Below are 21629 nucleotides of genomic sequence, written 5' to 3' on the forward strand. Positions count from 1 at the left end.
CAGGAGAATAACACAGCTCTTCACACACTTTCTTCACTAGTCTCTTTTTCCATCTTAACCCCGCCTTCCAGCTAAAGCACCAATTACAGGTACAAAAGAAAGGTGTACACACGTAGCGTCCTTGACTCTCGCGAGAGTTCGAGAAGTGCGAGTAGTTTCTGTGAAGATATCGCGAAACTGGGAGTCGGGGGCGGGTAGTGCCGTGGCCCCGCCCTTCCAGAGCGCGGGTGCGCTGTGGCGGGAATTTTGCCTGTTTCCGGTTTAGTTTGCTGAACTCCGGGGCGGCACTGGAGATCTTGGGGAGCTCTTCTCCTTGACTGCCAGTACGATCAGGTACGACGTGCACTGTGGGCAAGGGGAGTCTTCGGGGCCTGGTTGCAGTCTGATGCTCCCGACGCCGGCTCCACTTAGCCACTGCTTGAGTCCTGCGGGTGTATCTCGTATCCACGTTAGGAGGAGTGGTGCCCTGGGAGTAGTTGCCCGGCGTAATTTTCGCCCAGCCTGTATGGGAGCTTTCTTCACCCTGCAGCCTGGAGACGGGCGGAGTGAGGTTTAGCAACATAGGAGAGCGCACGCAGTTAAGAAGGGCTCAGAGCTGAAGCTGGATCCATCCTGCAAACATTACCCTGTCCCAGCCGGCAGAATCAGACGTAGGAAGCAAATTTTACGTCTGTGCCACAGCCAGTCCGGGGAGCATTTGTCTGACGGCCTTGATCTGGGTTGAGGTGACTGGGTAGGAACCTAGGGAGAATAGAATTCTTGAAGATTTAGCTTCTCGGTGTTTTGTTTTTCCATTGTGCTATGGAGATGTTTTAGGAAACTTCTGAGGTAACTTCTAATCTTTCGGCTCGTTTCACTTCCAGGAATCTTTTTACAACTTCTCTTTGGAGCCTAAATGATAATCATAAGGAAACACAATATTTCAGGACATGAAGTAAAGAATGGATGATTGTTATGTTGCGACGACGTTGCTGACTGACAGCTTAGAGTTGGAATTGGGGACAGAATGGTGTAAACCCCCTTCCTTTTCCTGTGCTTTTGATAAAAGAGGAATAGGACAAAATTTTTCTGGAGAATCCTATCTTGCTAGTGGAGCCCTTAAACGGTAGGTTAAAAAAATAAAATATCAGAGACTGTTTTTCCGTTATCCGATTATCGGTTTGTTAGGAGTATTATTTAAATATCATTTCTATTATAAACTTTGGTGTTTGCCCAACCATGTTTTATAAATAAGCGTAATATATCAGTAAGGGTCCAAATAAATATTAGTTCTGTTACTGGCTTCCTGGTTGTAGGACACCTTAAAGTATTTTGAGTATTAAAGAGGAGTTCCTTGGAAACTGATGTTCTCTTATCTTATTGCTACCTCCCCTGTGGGGTGGGGAACTAGCACTAATTTATCTTTTAATCAAAGTGAATTCTAAAATACTAGGACGCCTTGAAATGGTATTTCCTTTTAATGAGTATGATAATAGTCTACAAATTTTGATAACTTTTAAGCAAGACATACACACTTTCTGTTGCCACAGTTGCTTCTAGTCCTATTTATATCTATTGAAGTCATGGACTTATTTTTGCATTGATCAGCTATATACATATTACAGTAAAACTTCTGTTCAGAAAATATTTTGGCAATACTTACTGAGGCAATTTCAGTCATCAAGGAAATCATTTTTGTTGATTTTATAATTATTCCTTCTTGGAAACCTTAAAAGAGATTACCCAACTTGGATTATGCTAATCCCTAGACATAATCACAATAACTTGTCTATTTTAAAAAATTAAATGTTGCCCCAAGGGATGAAATATTAAACTGAAAATCACTAGTAAAGGCAGGCAAGAGTATGTACCCTAGAATCCTTTTTGCTCTTTAGCTATACTTTTTTATTTTATCACCAGACAAGAATAAAATTTTAGTATAGTCTGGTTATAGTAATCCAGAATTTGTGAGGTACCAAGGCATTTCCTGACTTATTATACATGGCATGAATGATGTGAATTCAAATAATGTGAAAAAGAACATGCTATATTATGATATTTAGCATTTGCGAGATTAAATCAGGATTTTTATTTCAGATTAATTTTGAATCTCGATCCTTTACCAACAAATTTCGAAGAGGATACAGTGGAAATATTTGGCATTCAATGGGTTACTGAAACAGCATTAGTGAATTCATCTAAAGAGCTCTTTAATTTATTCAGGTATGCGTGTGTGTGTATTTTTAACTCTTTATGGGTGTAGACAGTGATCAGTTTTGTAAGTTACATTGTTGGGTGATTTCTGTACTAGCAACAAAATCACCAGTGGAATTGTGCTTGTTGCTCACTTTATTGTCTTACCAATAACAGTAGTCAAGCTGAGGGGGTAATAGTTTTAATGCTTGCTTTTTATTCCTTTTTCAGAATCTTAATTGTTTGTACTTGATACCATATATTGAAGACAAATATTTTAGGTTTGAACCATACTGTAAATTTTGGAAGAAAGTTTAAATCCTTTATTACTTAATAGCCAAAGTCTTTCAATGAACTTTTGAGAATGAACTCAGACTTTCCAAATACATCTTTCAAACAGTATAGTAAGAATATAATTTTCTATTTGTGCAAGATTTTTTTTTTTTTGCGGTGCTGGGGATCGAACCCAGGGCCTTGAGCTTGCAAGGCAAGCTCTCTACCGACTGAGCTATCTCCCCAGCCTTGTGCAAGATTTAAAAAAAAAAAAAAACTTTAAAGAAAAGTTTGAGATATACACCAAAGTAGGTAGAATAGTATTATCAACCCCCATATACTCTCAGTACAATAAGCATCAAGATTTTATCACATTTTTTTTCTGTCTTATACCCTGTTCTTTTGTATAGTATTTATAAACAAATTTTAGGCATCATGTCATCTCACCCTAAAATACCTCAGAATATATTTCTTAAAAATATGGTTGTTTCATAGTCAAGTCTCAAACTTCTGAGCTCAAGGGATCCTCCTTCCTCAGCCGCCAAGTAGTTGGAATTAATAGGTGTGCACTGCTGTGCCTGGCTGGGAATTTTTTTTTTTTTCTTTCAACAATATGTTGTGAACACAATTAGCAGAATTCAGTTAGTTGTTCATTACATATAACACAGTTCATACTTAGATTTTTAGATTATTTTGAATCTGAGTCAGTTGTGCTTATTGCTCAACTTTAAGGCAAAGTGTCCAAAAACACATTAAATATGTGTATATGGTACATTTAAATGAAAATGAAGAGGTCCTGGGAATTATTCCACCCTCATTCCATGAGACCATATAAAGAGATTTTATTGTATCTGTGTTGTGTTGTATATTTTTTTGGGAGAACAGGCTGAGTGATTCTTTATAATCCTGACATAGGTCATGAATATGGGCTAATATTTAAAGAGGTTTAAGGCAAGTAGAAAGAATGGCAAGAGAAGGTGAATATAAAGAATTCAGATGGAAACAAATATGTCTTTCCATAACTTCAGTCTGCATAATTCTATTCACTTTTCAAACTACTGTATAATACAGTGTAACATTTCCTTATATAACTGTTAACCTAGAATGTTTTATGTATCTTAAACTTCCTAAAGATATTAACAGTATTTCATTAATATTGAAAGCTGTGTGTGATACTTGAAATAATTTCTGAGATCCATGTACCTTTTAGTTTTGGGAATGTCAAAGGTATGTTTTATGTTCTTTAAAAACTTTTACTATCAGAATCTGAACTTTAATACACACTCATAAAATGTTAAACATCATCCATAAATAAGATGTATTAAAGCTATTTAATAGCATGGAAACATTATCTGTGTAGTTGTTAACATGCTTTAAGCTATATTAAAACCAACTCTCTCTTTACAATTTTTAAATTAGGCAACAACTCTACAACTTGGAAACCTTATTACAGGTCAGCTGTGATTTTGGTAAGTTAAAGTGCATTTAGTGGCCAAAAGAAATGTTGCTCCATTATAGTGAGTTGAACATGGGTATGTGAGAGTGTAATTGGGATATCATAATATGAGGCTTGTATTGGGTCAGAAATTTGTGATATAGTGTATGCAGTATTCATAAAAATTCTGACATTTAGATTTTATTATGGTTAAGATATATAGTATTTTTTAAAATATGTAGTTCTTAAATGTAAAACCAATTTAAGGAAGCTAAGCTTTTCTGAAGTAAATTAGTACTTGTTTTGGAGGTATGGGGTGTGTTGGAGAACTAAATAAGAAATAAAAAGGAACAACATTCTGCTTTCTACTTTATTTTTCTTTTGGCATTTAATGGATTATTGACTTAAGGGTGCTTGGTATAGTTAAGGTAGTAAAGGAAATTGAAGGGCAATATTACAGGCTAGCTGTTGCTTCTTTCCAACATTTTTAGTGCAGTGTAGAATTATGAGTTGTGACTTTGTGATCAGCCTGACTCCAAACTTACCTAATTGTAGATCTCATACCAAGTAACAATTCTTATTGCAGTGAGATCTTGTGAGGATTAAATCCCTTAATACATGTTAAGGCCTTAGCCCAGTATCTCTTGTTAATGTTCAGCTGCTGAAGATCACCAGAATATGCTTTGAGTTAAACAGAAGTTTATTTGCTTATCAAAGAAAGGAAAATGGAAGGTATAAAAGCATAAATGTTTAGGGAACATGGAATGAATAATAATTTTGTGTGTTTGCATCAGTTTGTGTAAGAGTGATGAATTCAGAAGGAATGAAATCACAAGGTGTTTTAAAAACTGCCAAAGAATCTAAATTTGATTTTGAAACATTTAGGGATCTGTAAAAGATTTCAGTGGAAAGAGCAAAAATAATACTTTTATTATGTAGGATGAATTGGATTAAGGGAAGGTATTTATTATCTAAGATTATTTTACTACACACTTATTAACCTAAAACTACTACAGATGGCCCTTTGTATCTGCGGGTTCCACTTCTGTAGAGAGGGAGGAGGGCAGACTACTATACTATTTTTATATCAAGGACTTAAGCATCTGTAAATTTTGGTATCCGCAGTAGGTACTGGCAACAATCCCTGCAGATACTGACTGATGACTATACTTGTTTAAGTGGTTATCTTTCACACTGACACATTGGTTCTTTTTCTTGATTAAAAAAAGTTTTTAATGATTTTTAGCAGATATTTTTGGACAGGCTAGCAGTATTAATGATAATCCATAGATCAAGTGGTCCTTGATATGCAGTATGTCACAACATTGATAATAAATTTGGGTAGCTAGCCTTAGCCCTCAGTCCTTCCCAGCCCTTATGTGGGATCATCCTGCCAGTGTGTATAGTGCTGTACTCTTCCTTACCTTCCCAGAGTGCTTTCTAGTTAAGGTAGTGCATATTCCATTGATTATTTTTTCCTCTCTAGACATTCTATTTAGATTTTTTTCATTATCTTTGATTTCTGTCCTTACATTTATTTCCATCTATTTTGAATACGTGGATTATGTGTGTAATCATTTTGCAACTTAGTTGACTGCTGATTGTTTCATTGTTTTCATTTCTGGATCTGTTCATATTAATTGGTTTTTCTCCTGGTTCTGTGATACATTTTCTGCTTCTGTGAATATCTGTTTAGTAATGTTTTATTGTATAATGTACATTATACATGTAATATGTAATTGTGAATATCTGTTTAGTAATGTTTTATTGTATAATGTACATTATGGATTTTAGATTGCTAATTTTTAAATTTTCTTACATTCCTGTGTCAAATTTTGTTCTGGCTTGCTATTGAATGCTTGTGATCCATTGCCTTCTTTTGAGCTTTGTTTTAAATTTCATTAGGGCTTTTAAAAAAGCCCCCTTTAAACTAGGTGTGATGGTGTACATCTATAATCCTGGGTACTCTGGAGGCTGAGGTGGAAGGATCACAAGTATTAGGCCAGCATGGCCAGGTTACCAATACCCTTTCTCAAAATTTAAAAAAAGAAACATGAGGAGATGGGGATGTAGTTCAGTGGTAGTGTGGCCCCCGGGTTCAATCATCAGTACTACAGAAGCAGAACAAAAGCCTCCTTTAGGTGAATGCCAATGTAGCATAGTAAATTAGCCTGGTAAAGCTTCTCAGGATTCTTTCTGGTGCCTGGTATTTTAAGAGAGTTTTATTTTGTTTTGTTTTGTTTTTGTTTTTGTTGGTGTTGGTGGGAACTTGATCTGTTCTCTCACTTGTGTAAGCTATATAGGAAAATCTTATCTGGTGTTTTTCTTATCTTTGAACAGATTAGTACTTAGTCAAAGAACCAAGGGAGACCCTTGCTACATTTTTTAGAGCTGTTTAAACAACTTCTTTCTCCCTTGTACTTTTACCCTATAAGTTTAGATTTTTTCTCAACTCAGATCTTGCAGTGACTGGTGGGCTCTGTCTGGGTTGTCTCCCCCAGTCCCACAGCCTGGGAATTCCTTAAGAAATCAATGGAATCATAGACCTCACCTTCTTTCCTGAGATAGCCATCTTGTATCTTGTGTGCAATGCCTGAAAACTTTATTTTGTTGTTTTTCTGGTTAGTTTTTCAGTTTACAGTGGGAGATGGATAAATAATCCTGTTAATTCCATCAAGCCTGGATGCAGAAGTTCACAGCAACTATTTTTAGACAGTACTGCTTTTAGAGGCTGAGAATTATCAAAATGGGGGTTGTGTTGGTCCATTTTCTGTAGATGTAACTGAGTTCTGCAGACTAAATAATTTATTAAAGAGATTGTTTTAGGTCAGGGTTTTAAAAGTTGGAAAGTCCAATATCTGGCAGCTGCATTAGGTAAAGGCCTCATGCAGCATCTAATAAGGTAGATGGTATCATGGGCACATTTAAAAGAGGCAAAACATGAGGGATGGCCTTGCTATGTAGCAGCTCACTGTCCTGGTAATTAATCCGGTTTTCCAACAGTGAGAATGCTCTCTGTTATATGACATTCATTCCTCTTAATGAGCTAATCACCTTTTAAAGACCCCTACTTCCCAACACATGATAAGTTTTGGAGGAAAAAAAACTATCTTCAGAATATGGTGAGGATATGACTTTTTATGGTGAAATTGGGCCCAAGTGCTGATTAATGTGTAAGTATTTACACAGCAATTTTATACTTCTAACCTGTTTTGCCAAAGTAGTGGCCATGTTTTTTATTTGAACTCAAACTTAGAAATTTTGTTCTGTTTTATTTGTTGTCCATAATTATCATATTTTCTCTGATTTTGTTTATTGATTGTCTCTTACTCATAGTGGTTATCAGTGTTTCGCTTATAGTAGTTACCTAGATAATTCTTGCTGATGTAAATGTTAAGGTAAGTGAGGGAAAGATAGCATGGATCCAAGGTTGGGAGAAAGACAGTTACTGTTTAAAGGCTATTTGGGTCCTTGTAAATCACTGCTTTGATTTCATTCTAAATATAGTTTGTAGCTCTTCATGGGTTTCGACTTTGGGGTAACCAGAAGTAATATATATCTTAGGCAGATTTTTTACTTAAATTAAAGGGAGGCAAAGAAGGATGTGGGAAGTCTTGTTAGGAGTCTGTTGCTGTGGATTAAGAGATTATAGGGAAAATGGATAGTTTCAAGTTATATTGAGTTGTAAACTTAATAGGACTCTGATGGGTTAGATATGATGTTAAAGAAAATGAAAGAATTAAGAATGATATAGGCTGCTGGTGGTAACATTTAATGGAAGGGAGAAAATGTGGACAGCAAGAACTAATTTTAGAAGCCATCAAAGGGTGTGTTATTTGCAATCTAAGGACATGCTTTCAGTCAGACAGTAATGTCTAAGTATAAATGTTAGGCAGTGTGGCATGTAAAGTCTGAAGTATAAAAAAAAGTGTTGAATATAGGCAAGACTTTTGGAGTCAGTATCATTTATTGATAAAGGAACTGATAAGATCATACAGGTAGGAAGAGATGTAGAGAAAGGAGGGGAATTAGGACTGAATCCTGAGACCTCATATTAGTAGTAGCATTGAGGAAGAAATATCAGTAGAGTTAGGAGAAAGGACACAAAAGAAAGAAGATTGGCAGTGTGTAGACTCAGTGAAGCCGGTGCAACTTCAAAGGCATGTTACTTGAGGACAAGTAATGTCCATTAGATTGAGCAGTACAGTTATTGACCTTGGTAAGAGCAGTTGTGGAGGCATGGTGGGGGTGCAAGAATCACGGGAATCAGCAGAAGAAATTACAAGATAGAATTATTGCTGGTATAGCCTGTACAATTTTTCTTCACTAATAATTTTTTAAGCTATGATTAACATTGCTAATTTTGGTTTCAGGGAAGATATCAACCCTACATTGCAAAGCGGATAATATCAGGCAACAGTGTGTCATATTTCTCCATTATGTTAAAGTTTTCATCTTCAGGTAGGATGACAGATGAGTATACTGATTAGTGTATGAATTTCTATGGGTATGTTAATCCAGACTGGTTGTTTATTGTATCCAATTACTTTTTAGATGCCTGAAAGTACATGATGCTGAGTGTCATGTTCCTATTCATCCCTATGAGTCTCTGGAGGCTCAGCTTCCCTCAGTGTTGGTTGATGAACTTCGTGGATTACTTTTGTATATTGGACATCTGTCTGAACTTCCCAGTATTCATCTGGGAGCATATTTAAATCAAAACCAGACTAAGGTTTGACTTGCTTTATTTAATTTTTAAATTATCAGCTTTTTCTTCTCATAAGGAATATTTATTCAACAATGGGAAAAATTAGTCAATGAATGGTACAACCCTGGTACAGACACTGCCTGAGATTAGATTCCAGTCCACTCTTTTATTAATTACATGCTTTTAGGCAAGTAATGTCTTTGCCTCGGTCTCCCCACCTATATAATTAGTATAATTTCCTAGAATTATTGGAAAATTTAAATAAATTAATGTGCTTAAAGGGCTTAAAATAATGATTGTTTTTCTATTTATGACAATGTAAAAAAAAGTTGCAAAACAAAATAACCTCTATTTGTAAAATTTGTATTATCTTCTCAATGATAAGGAGTTATACAAGCTGCTGCTTATATTGTAGTATGATTTAAGATCACCTAAAACAGTACGCTTTCAAAACCACATCATTTTGAATATTATGACTTTTTAGACCTTTTTGGAATATTACTGAGATAATTTTTATTGTGTCCTTATTTTCCTACCTGTGATAATTATTCTGTCTTAAGTTTGCTTTTAAAAACTTAAAAATCAAGTTGTTAGTATAGCCCAATTTATAGACAATAAAAAATTCATTATATGAAAATGGAACTGTGTATGAATGATAAATTATAATGATCCCTGAACCCCTTCTGTTATATTTTACTTCACCAATTTGAGTAACTTTGCATTTTTAGGGAAATATGTCTGCCAAAATGTAAGGTATAATTGTTTATGTATTTCTGTGAAATCATACCAAAAGTCCAAAAAATTTACTCTTTTTTTTTTTTTTTCAGCCAGAGATTGGTATATAAAATAATAAGGAAATAGAGTTCCAACTGAATTCATAGGTTAATATGTCTAATCCATAGAAAACAAGTAAATAATTGCTTTTAGGTATATCATTTAATACTGCCATGGGTAAATTGTGGGAGGAGGGCTCTTTTCCCTTCTTTTTGCCATCTATAAATTGCACTGGTGTTTATTTCTTGGATATTCATCAAATGTATAAGAAAATAAAAAATTTAAATTTATCAAGCAGCAGAAATAGACATTTGTGCACAAGGGTCTTCATATTAGATTTTGCCTTTCATAGACTTTTTTTTTTTTTGCGGTGCTGGGGATCGAACCCAGGGCTTTGTGCTTGCAAGGCAAGCACTCTACCGACTGAGCTATCTCCCCAGCCCTCATAGACTTTTTAATTAGGCAGATTTGAAAACAGATTTCTGAATCTCAGAGAGTGAAATTTTAAAGCAGAGGACCTTAAAGTCATCACCAAATAAACAAATCACACACTGAAATACTGTTTTCTGAAACAATTAAAAAATCTTAGAAAACAAAAAAACATCTTTTAAGACTATATATTCAATACTTTTTATCAATCTTGCATGTGCAGTCTTATTTTTGTTGGATCTTCTAGTTGAACATCTCTTATTTTTTTAGAAACTTTATATGTGAGATATTATTTTTTGGGTATTATGTATCACATATATTCTCATCTTTTTATTTATTTTTTTTTTCACCAATCAAACTGACTTCCCAGGTAGATTATTTCAGTTGTATTTGTTTTTTCTGTAGTATTATCTGTGGTGTGGTTAAAAAATATTTTGGTTTTTACACTTTTTTTTTAAATGTAAGAGGTAGGAAATCTTACTTTAATTTCTTGCAAATGGGTAAGTTAACAACCCTGTATTATTGAATGACCAGTGCTTTCCCCTGTGACTTGTGATTCTGTATTTACCTATCTCTCTCTTCCTTATTCTTGTTGTTTATTATTTATATCTGTGCCAAGCACAGTTTCATTGGTCTTGCATTTTATTTTCTTTGTATATATGATGAAGCAAGTCACCTCTGCATCATTCTTATTGGATGCTTTAATGGAATGTGTTGTGTTATTATATTTATTTTCATAGTGGTGCTCAGTGTAGACTAGAGGAAGGTTATTGAGAACCCAGTGCAACACAGTAGATAAAAATTCTGGCTTTAGAGTCAGATAGAATTGCATTTCAATCTTTTTTTTTTTTTTTTTTTTTTTTATTGTAAACAAATGGGATACATGTTGTTTCTCTGTTTGTACATGGCGTAAAGGCATACCATTTGTGTAATCATAAATTTACATAGAGCAATGTTGTTTGATTCATTCTGTTATTTTTTTCCCTTCCCCCCACCCCTCCCACCCCTCTTTACCCTCTATACAGTAGTTCCTTCCTCTATACTTGTCCCCCTCCCTAACCCTAACTCTAACCCTTCCCTCCCCCCCATTATGTGTCAACCTCCACTTATTAGCGATATCATTCGTCCTTTGGCTTTTTGAGATTGGCTTATCTCACTTAGCATGATATTCTCCAATTTCATCCATTTGCCTGCAAATGTCATAATTTTATCATTCTTTATGGCTGAGTAATATTCCATAGTATATATATACCACAGTTTCTTTATCCACTCATCAATTGAAGGGCATCTAGGTTGGTTCCACAGTCTGGCTATTGTGAATTGAGCAGCTATGAACATTGATGTGGCTGTATTTCTGTAGTATGCAGATTTTAAGTCCTTTGGGTATAGGCCAAGGAGTGGGATAGCTGGGTCAAATGGTGGTTCCATTCCAAGTTTTCTAAGGAATCTCCACACTGCTTTCCATAGCGGCTGCACTAATTTGCAGCCCCACCAGCAGTGGCATTTCAATCTTAATGCGTGAATTAAGAGATAAATTTATTCATCTCTTTCATCTTCATTGCTTAACAAAGATGACTGTAATGTCTACATGATAGTCTGAAGCTCTTTTTTAAAAAAAATATTTTATATGGATTTGTGGGTACTCATTACATTAAGAATTATATTTGCTAGCTAAATTCCAAAAACAAAATCATGGAAATAAGTGTTTTTAAAAATTCTTGTCTGCCTTGCAGCTTTAGTAGAATCAGACAATGGTTGGAGGGACTCTTTATTATATAAATCTATTGAGCAGCCTCAGAATGGGTCAAAAACCAATGAATGAAAATATATTCTTTCAATTCAAAGATCTTCAGTGAAAGAATCCTCCAATGAACAAGACAGGTTTTCCCTGAGCTTTTGAACAGTGGTAGGTTAACTGGTTCTTTACTCTGGTGTATGGAGGAGTTTTTTGAAATGCTACAGAGTACTTAGTGAAGTATTATGAATTTTCAACTGTACTTGATGATGTTGTTCACAGCTTTTTCCACCATCATGGCATTTATTACATCTCTACTTAGATATCCATTGGATGGTTCTAGAGATTCTTCACATGCTGGGTGAAAAATTTAGTAAGTTTACCAGTTTTTGATTTATTTCCTTTTTAAAAATCTAAACTTTCCTTGCTTAAGTCATAAGTATTATCTGACTTTTATTTTAAAAAGTCAAATACTAATCAAAATAAATACTAAAAGTTTTGCTCCTTTTTCCTGGAGTTAAGGTTTAGAATAGCTTAGACTACTTATTTTCCCTTATTCATTATCTATTGGTATACATGCATAGAAACTCATAGGTAGGATTGTATTTTTGTTTCTAACTACAAATAGTATTATAACTTTTCAGTGTAGTCTTTCATTTAGCAGTTTTGTAGAGATCTGTTTGTGTTAGTACACATAGTTCTACTTACTCATTTTAAGTGCTGCATAAACGGATGTACTGTACTTTAACCTTGTCTACTTTTTAAACATTTAAATTATTTCTATTTATTTTATTTTACAAATAATATTTCACTAGACATCCATACATGTGTATACACACAGTTTAATCTATGTGCACATATAGTCTATAAAATAATTTTTTAGAAGTAGAATGGCACATTGCAGTTAAATATTATATATGCTGCTCTTTTTTGTTGTGTAGTATGTTATAACTAATATGTTAACTGTGAGTATAACTTTACCTCATATTCTTGCCAGTAGTGGACATTATTAAATTTTTGGCCAACTAATACATAGAAAATTATATTCTCTTTTTTGAGTTTTCTGGTTACTAGTGAAGTTAAACATCTTTACATAATTTTATTGTCTGTTCATAGTTGCTTTATTAATTACCTATTATCTTTTGCAAATTTTCTTGTTATTTTAGTAGAAATTTATATATATTATAAGTAATAATCCCTTATTTCATATGTTGCCTATTTATTTCTTGATCTTGCTGTTTTGCATTTTAGTTTACCAATCTGTTATTTAGGCTGCAAAGGTATCTGTTACCTCAGTACCTGCTTTGCAATTTATTAATAAGTTTAAAAAATACATTTATATATGTACATGTGTGAGTATGTATACATAAACATACAAAAGTATACACAGATTTATAATTTACTTTCATGAGGATATCATATTCCACATATTTTCTTAAAACAATACACAAATGAACTTGCTGTGATACAGGTGCAGATTTTGCTTGTTTGTTACCTTGGTTTGGTTTATGGCCCATAATGGTTGCATGTGGTCAGCTTATCAGTATTTGTTAAAAAATAATGTTTTAGAAGTTTTATTGTTAGAAAGGTGGGTGAGAATTTTCTGGTATTTTCTCTGATTTTTAAGTGGATGTAGCATTTTTGCTTTTCAAAGATAGACTTTAGGAAAAAAATTTTATTGAATTGTATATGGAAGGACTGAAAATATTTTTTGTGTTTATTAGTGCTCACATAAGAAAGTTATTGTCCTCAAATGTAACTTCTATTTGCAAAAAAAAAAAAGTTTACAAACTGTGTTTACATCACTTTTGATATAAAGGTGCACACTCCTTTTTTGCTTTTCTGAATTAGTAAAATCTATAGTTTTAAATATAATTTATTTTATTATTTTTTCAGAACAAGTTGTATATGGACATCAGATTGTCAGTTTGGCAGGTGACCATTTAACCAATGTTAGCTTATTTGAAGAACATTGTGAAAATCTTTTTTGTGATTTAATAAGCCTATCACTCAACAGGTATGATAAGGTAATACTTAAAGAAGTACTTGGTTTTTTGATACTTTATTGTAATAATACTTATTGCAAGTGGTTTGATCTATAAAAATTTAACGTACAGTAGTTTGCTTTTTAATTTTCCTAATTTTATATTTAGTTACTATTATCTGGGAGTTAAAAGGGAAATTTATTTTTTAACTTGTACATAAATACATGAAAATTATATATATTAATTGAGTAACATGTTTCCATACATGTATACACTGTGTTTAAATGAGGTTAAACATATCTGTCTCCTCATTTATCATTTCTTCATAGTGAAAACTTTCAAAATCCTTTTTTACTAGTTTTTTGAACTATACAAGACATTATTGTTATGTATGGTTACCCTAATGTACAATAGCACATCAGAGCTTCCTGCTTCTGTCTGACTGTAACTTAGTACCCACTGATCAACATTTCCCCATCCTTCCATCCACTTTCTCTCCCCAGTTTCCTGTAACTACCTATTCTCAACTTCTATGAGATAAACTTTTTTAGATTCCAAATATGAGTGACATCTTTTTATACCTGGCTTATTTCACTTAACATAATGAACTCCTATTTAATCCATGTTGCAAATTACAGAATTTCTTTCTTATTTGTGGTGGAATAATATTCTTTGTGTGTATGTACCATATTTTCTTTATCCATTTCTTTGTCCATTCATCAGTTGATGGACACTTAGGTTGTTTCTGTTTCTTGGCTACTGTTAATAGTGCTGCAATCAAAGTGGAAGCATAGATGTGTCTTCAATATACTAATTTCATTTCCTTTGGATATATACTTAGGGATGGGATTACTAGATTATATGGTAGTTCTATTTTTAAGTTTTTGAAGAACTTCTACGTTGTTTTCCATAATCACTGTATATTTCTACCAACAGTATGCAAGGGTTCCCTTTTTTCCACATTCTTGCCAGGACTTATTATCTTCGGTCTATTTGATAATAGCCATTTTTACTGGGATACTATCTCATTGTGATTTGGATTTGCATTTCCCTGATGATTAGTGATATTGAACATTTTTTAACCTCTCTTTTGACCATTTGTGTGTCTTTTTTTGAGAAATGCCTGTTAAGGTCTATTGCCTATTTTTAAAGTAGGTTGTTTTTAATATCTTAAATTTGTTTTTAAGAAAATATCTTCTCATCTGGTCAAGAATAAATAAATGAAAATGATATTTTAGAAAAATGTCAGGAAATTTAACTTGTATTCAAATAGGTGTTCTATTCAAATAAGAGGATAGCCCTTTAATCTATTGTATTGCTGCTAATGAATGCTTAAAACTAAAATTATTTGACAAATTTAAAGAGGTTTTTGTTTGGCAATTTTCATAAAAGGTCTAGAATCATGGGTAAATCGTGTGTTTTTACTAAATTGTACTTATCATGCAGTGTTTAGCAAAGATAGTGATTTAAAGGTGCTTCAGAACATGTTCATTTTCAAGTAGTGGAAGTTTGTAGATTATCATCACTTGTTTTGGATTACGAGCTTCAAACCTACTTGAGGGAAATCAAGATTTAGAGAATCAGGATTTGTACAAAGTTTGTGAAATTTAGATTGTTTTATGCTTTTATTAATATCCTTTAAATTTAGTCTTTATGTTTATAATTAATTAGTGTGGATTAACCAATATGATATAGTAATATTTTTTAACATTAACTTATTTTTTCTACTGGACAAAAATTGATAAATATTAATCATACAGTGATGTTTTTAAGCATGTATACATTGTGGAACAACTAAATTAATGTAATTAGCATTATGCACCTTATTTTCTGTGGTGATTACATGAATATGGTACACTGTTATTCACTGAAGTCACTGTATTGGCTCAATTCAATATTCTTTTATCCTCTCAATCCTTCATCACCCCAGCTGCTTTAACCATCATTGTATTCACTCCTTTTAGGTTCAGTTTTTAAAATTTCTTATATGAGGTCATGTGTGGTATTTGTTCTTCTGTCCATGGCTTACTTCACTTAATATAATGTTCTCCATCTTTATCCATGATGTTGTAAATGGCAGGATTTCCTTTTTTTTTTTAGGGCCAAATAGTATTCCATTGTGTGTCTGTGTTTGTGTGTACACATACATACATACACACCACACATTTCCTGTGTTCATTCACTCACTTATGGACACTTAGGTGGATGACTTATTTAGACTATTATGAATAACGTTGCAATGACCATGGAAGTGCATGTATTTCTATGATATACTAGTGTCATTTCCTTTAGATCTATACCCAAGAGTGGGATTGCTGAATACATATGATAGTTCTATTTTTAATTTTTTAGAAACCTCCATACTGTATCCCATTATGGCTCTACTAATTTACCTTCCAGAAGATGGGAGATGATAGCTCATCAGGTTTTAAAATATATTCCTGTGATGATTAGTGGTGTTGAACATTTTTTCATATGCCTGTTGGCCATTCAAATGTCTTCTTTTGAGAAATGTCTATTTGGGTCCTTTGTCCATTTTTTTGATTTGGTTATTTTCTTGCTATTGAGTTCTCAAGTTTCTTCTTATCTATATTGGATATTAACACCTCATCAGATGTATGGTTTGCATATATTTTCTCCTGCTCCATATGTTTTGTCTTCACTTTGTTCAGTTTTATTTCCTGAGCAGATTATTCACTTCTAGTAATTACATTTGCTTTTGTTGCATGGGCTTTTGGGGTCATATCTAAGAAATCATTGCCCAGTCCAATGCATAGAGCTTTTCCCCATGTTTTCATTTATAGTTCAGATGCTACATTTAAGTCTTTAATCCATTTGAGTTGAGTTTTGAATATGTGAGATGAGGGTCTAATTTCATTCTTTTGTGTGTGGATACACAGTTTTTCCAACAGTTATTTGTTGAATGCACTGTCCTTTCCCTATTGTATATTCTTGTACCTTTGTTCAAAATCTATTGACTATAGATGGAAGGATTTCTGAGCACTCTATTTAGTTTTTTGTTGTTTTATGTTTGCTTTGTATACCACTGTACAGTTTTTTGATTACTGTAACTTTGTAGTATATTTTAAAGTCAGATATTATAATGCCTCTAGGTTGTTATTGTTTTAGTTGTTTACTCAAGATCACTTTAGATATTCATAGTCTTTGCTGGTTCCATGCAAATTTCAAGATTGTTTTATCTGAAAAATGTGATTGAGATTTTGATGGGGATTTCATTGAATCTGTTGGACAGTATACAAGTCTTCACCTCCTTGGTTAAATTTATTCCTAAATATTTCTTTTTATTAGCTGTTATGAATGGGATCATTTTTGTTTCTTTTTCAGATAGTTTGCTATTAGTATGTAGAAACACTTTGTATTTTTGTATGTTGATTATGTATACTACAACTTTACTGAATTTATCAGTTCTAATTTTAAGTTTTTCTATGTGTGAGAACATGTCATCTGCAAACAGGAATAACTTAACTTGCTTTAAAATTTGAATGCCTTTTATTTCTTTCTCTTTCTTAATTGCTCTCATTAGGACTTCCTAGTTTTAACAGCTATTACTTTTTACCATATTTTACATTAGAGTTATGTATATAACTTGAAGTATTGAATATATTATGAATTTCAGTAGTCTAGATTTACTTGTAAATACAGTGTACATTGCATTAACTAGAGTTATTCAGGATATTTTGTTATGGAAATTCTAAATAATTTGGCTAATCTGTAAATATCTGACAGTTGTGTTTATTATTTCTTATAAAAATTTACTATGCTTTATAATCAATCAGTTTATTTTCTAATCTTTTCATCAAAAGTCTTATTTTCTTTCTTTTTTTCTTCCTTTTTTTTTTTTGGGGTAGTGGTAAAAGAATTATATTTTGCTCAGTAAACAATGACCCTGAGGTTCAATATAGCCTAATGCCTATTTTGTAAATTAGATTTTTATGATACACACTCCTTCCCGTTTCTATCACTTGTTATTTGTGGCTGCTATTGTACTATAATGGCAGACAGAGTTGAATTGTCATGACAGAGCTTATATTTCCACGAAACTCATTAAATATTTACTATCCAGCCCTTCATAAAACGGTGGTTGACCTCTGGACTGGAGGCATAAAGTAGAGGTTTCTTTTAAGCTGAAATTAAAATTTATTCTATACTTTTGTTTTAAAAGGAAGTTTATTTTAAAAGTTAATGAAATGATATTTTTTCATAGATAATTTTATGTATCTGAGAGTACATTTCTAAATCAGTCTTTTAAAACAGAGATAGGTGACATGTAAACTTCTGCTGCTCTCTTCTAAATAACCCATTTTGGTTCTTTTGTACAGGTTAGGCCTTCTGAAGCATTAATGAGTCATCATTGTCCATGTCCATGCATTAAAGAATTATGGATTCTACTTATTCATCTTCTAGACCACAGAAGTAAATGGTCTCTCTCAGAAGTAAGTGGAAAATTGATGTTTAGTGATTTTTACTAACTCTTATGATGAATTTATTCAGTGTTTTTAGCTAAGAAAATCTTACAAAATTCCTTCTTTATAGGAAGGCAAAAATAATCACCAAACAATGCATTGACACACTACCAAAAACCTACTTTATTTTTTTAACTCCAAATTAATAATAAAGAAAAATATGGAAATACAAAATTTGACTGTTACTAAGTTCTGTTTTTGTTGTATCAGGAATATTTTGGGTTAAATTATTTAATACCCTCTGGTAGTCCAGAAAACATTTTAATCAGAAAATTTGTCAGATTTGGAGGATTTGGGGTGAAATAAGACATAAGTTTATATTACTCAATTATATAGTATTTTATACTAAGGGGAAAATGGGAAATTTTCTTTCACCTCATTTTGAGTCAGATCTTCAGAGAAGGGCTTTATTTTACTTGAAGTATTACAGATTATTAGAAAAGAAAAATATTTTAGGCAGAAGTGCCCAAAACAATCCATTGTGAAATGACATTTAAAGTGGATTATAGTATATGAAAAAGTGCTTTTGATTTTCATGAATTTTTTAAGTTCCCAATTTTCCACAATTTGGGGTTTGGGTGTTGCTAATTTTAATAGCAACTCTATTTTTGCAGATTTACAATTGCTGAATATTTAATTTTGAGTTATTTTAGCAGCAAATAAGTGTAAATATGATGTATTTGTACTTTTCTTGTTGGGAGAATTTATTTTCTCCTTCCACTTTGGTTTGTCTGAGTAGATTTCAACATTCTACAGTGAGATTTAAGTGTTACAGTCTCCAAAATTTACTTTTGATTATTTGCCAGTTTTTTTGTTTTTATTCCTTTGACATAGTTAACATGTTTTCTATTTCTCACAAACTGTTTTACTTTGTTAAAAGAATTTTGTAATTCTTTAGAGTTTTTCTTATTTTATAAAGTCCAGTCTTGAAATGGCAACCACATACAGCTAATATGGTCATGTTTATCTTGTTGCCAGGAATCTATTTTTCCCCACATTTTTAAGCCAAAATGTGTTTAATTTGAAACATTAAATAGCAGAAATTGCATAATCACATGTATTGTGTAACCTAAATTATTTACATGCTTTTCATTTTATGTGATAACTAGACTTTTTGTTTTAGAAAGAAAGTCTAAGGTCATTTTTTTTTTTTTTTTTTTTTTTTTTAGTAAAACTAAAATAAGTTATATGATTCACAAAATTTTAAAGGCTATTTTATTTTCATACTCAAATGAGCAGTTTCCGTTCCTCATAATAAGATAGTTTGAACTTCTTCCTAATCATACTGGATATGGTTTAATGATCATTTCAAGTGTATCAGTGAGCTAGTAGCAAGTAAGAAATATTGAGACCAAATACTAAATGTAGGTGAAAACTTAATGTCAGTTGAATAGTGAAATTGCCTTATAACCTTAGAAACCATTGCTGAATTCCATTAACTTGAACTTTGGCTTTCATGCATTATAGGGAAAATAAGGAAATATGCATATATATTTTATAAATATAAAATCAATCATGCACAAAGAAATATTAGAATGACAAATAAGGAACTGTTTGGATTGATGGATGGGATCAAATTGCTGGTTAGTAATTTAGTGGTGTAGGCCATGACTTTTCAATAAAACTGTAATATATTAAATAAATGTTTTAAGACATAGCCACAAATAAAACAAGTTTTTTATTGAATGGTTGATAAGAATATGAACACTGAGAATCAATGTATTTTTGTTAGGATTTCTCTGAGAAAGGAATTAACATAAGTAGTTACTTTGGTGGTGACTCTAGGAAACTTTCATTGGTTAGGGGAATGTAGAGTGAGGCAAGGAGAGGGCATCTCATAAAGGCTGTTACCAAGCAGACCAGTGTGAGGAACTAGAGCTTGATCTTAGTAGGGGAACTCTGAAAAGCCAGTGGGGGACACAAGAGCTCAGAACCTTGCCATCTGACAGTTGAGGCTGTTTCTGGGAGAGGGACAGCATTAATTCCCTGAAAATGCCGTAAGGCAAGAAAAGCAGAGGCAGATAGTTTGAAGTTCAGTGACTGATTGGTGCTAAAAAGGTCTTGAGATGACATAGGTAGATAATTAAACATGTCTACTTGTGTGTGTGTGTGTGTGTGTGCACACGTATACATTTTTGATGTATATTAATTTTCCAGGACATTTGAATGCATGCTGTTATTTGTAAGGTCACCAGGAAAAACATGACCATATTAGCTGTATATGGTTGCCATTTCAAGACTGGATTTTATAAAATAATAAAAACTCTAAAGAATTACAAAATTCTTTTAACAAAGTAAAACAGTTTGTGAGAAATAGAAAACATGTTAACTATGTCAGAGGAATAAAAAAGGAGTAGACTCCTTTTACTTCCAGGCTATTAGCAGGAAAAATAGTGAATCCAAGAGGAGATATTGGTAGATACAACAAGTATACAAATAGAAATACAAATTATGATGGTAGATTTAAAACTTAAGTTTATTGGTCATTATGTTTCCTGTAAATAGACTACTAAAAACTGTATATGAAAGATGTATTGTCAGTACTCTCTCTAAGCTATTTAAAAAAGACATACTTAAAATACAGAATACTAATGCTAGAAAAAACTGGGGTTTAGGACAAAAAAGCATTAAGTTATTTCATATTGATAGAAGGTTCAGTTTACCATGAAGATAAACCAAATTTGAATTTTCTTGATGCTAATAACAGTGTTAAATATAGAAAATAGAAATTGACTGAACTTCAAGGAAAAACAAACATGCTTAGAATCTTGAAGTGTATTTCTAAATAATTCATAGTGAAAGAAGAGATAATGGAAATTATTAAATATTTTGAAGTAAATAATTTTCTTTCTTTTTTTTGTATTGTAAACAAATGGGATACATGTTGTTTCTCTGTACCTGGAGTCAAGGCATACCATTTGTGTAATCACAAATTTACACAGGGTAATGTTGTTTGATTCATTCTGTTATTATTTTTTCCTTCCCCCCCCACCCCTCCCAACCCTCTTTTCCCTCTATACAGTCCTTCCTCCTCCATTCTTGCCCCCCTCCTTAATCCTAACCCTAAACCTAACCCTAACCCTAATGCTAACCCTCCCACCCCCCATTATATGACCTCATCCGCTTATAAGCGAGATCATTCGTTCTTTAGTTTTTTGAGATTGGCTTATCTCACTTAGCATGATATTCTCCAATTTCATCCATTTGCTTGCAAATGCCATAATTTTATCATTTTTTATGGCAGAGTAATATTCCATTGTATATATGTGCCACAGTTTCTTTATCCATTCATCAGTTGAAGGACAACTAAGTTGGTTCCACAATCTGGCTATGGTGAATTGAGCAGCAATGAACATTGATGTGGCTGTATCTCTGTAATATGCTGATTTTAAGTCCTTTGGGTATAGGCCAAGGAGTGGGATAGCTGGGTCAAATGGTGGTTCCATTCCAAGTTTTCTAAGGAATCTCCACACAGCTTTCCAGAGTGGCTGCACTAATTTGCAACCCCACCAGCAATGTATGAGTGTACCTTTTTCCCCACATCCTCACCAACACCTATTGTTGCTTGTGTTCTTGATAATCGCCATTCTAATTGGGGTGAGATGGAATCTTAGGGTGGTTTTGATTTGCATTT

General features: G+C 32.9%; 1 protein-coding gene across 2 annotated transcripts in view; it reads left to right on the forward strand.

The window, feature by feature from the left end:
• Positions 1–215: 215 nt before the first annotated feature.
• The window catches only part of MMS22L (MMS22 like, DNA repair protein), a 137681-nt gene continuing 116267 nt past the window's right edge, over positions 216–21629 (forward strand). Inside the window, exons 1-9 of one of the 2 annotated variants that reach the window (XM_079147122.1) lie at positions 216–333; positions 864–1105; positions 2077–2202; positions 3865–3914; positions 8254–8341; positions 8435–8612; positions 11809–11899; positions 13423–13553; positions 17852–17965. In XM_079147122.1, coding sequence (XP_079003248.1) covers positions 942–1105; positions 2077–2202; positions 3865–3914; positions 8254–8341; positions 8435–8612; positions 11809–11899; positions 13423–13553; positions 17852–17965 — 942 coding nt within the window. In that variant the 5' untranslated portion in view covers positions 216–333; positions 864–941. Of the gene's footprint in view, positions 334–863; positions 1106–2076; positions 2203–3864; positions 3915–8253; positions 8342–8434; positions 8613–11808; positions 11900–13422; positions 13554–17851; positions 17966–21629 lie in introns of those variants that run through there. The other variant, XM_079147123.1, reaches the window with a different exon arrangement.

This window comes from Sciurus vulgaris, assembly GCF_902686455.1.
Source record: "Sciurus vulgaris genome assembly, chromosome: 7".
NCBI classification, from domain to species: Eukaryota; Metazoa; Chordata; class Mammalia; order Rodentia; family Sciuridae; genus Sciurus; species Sciurus vulgaris.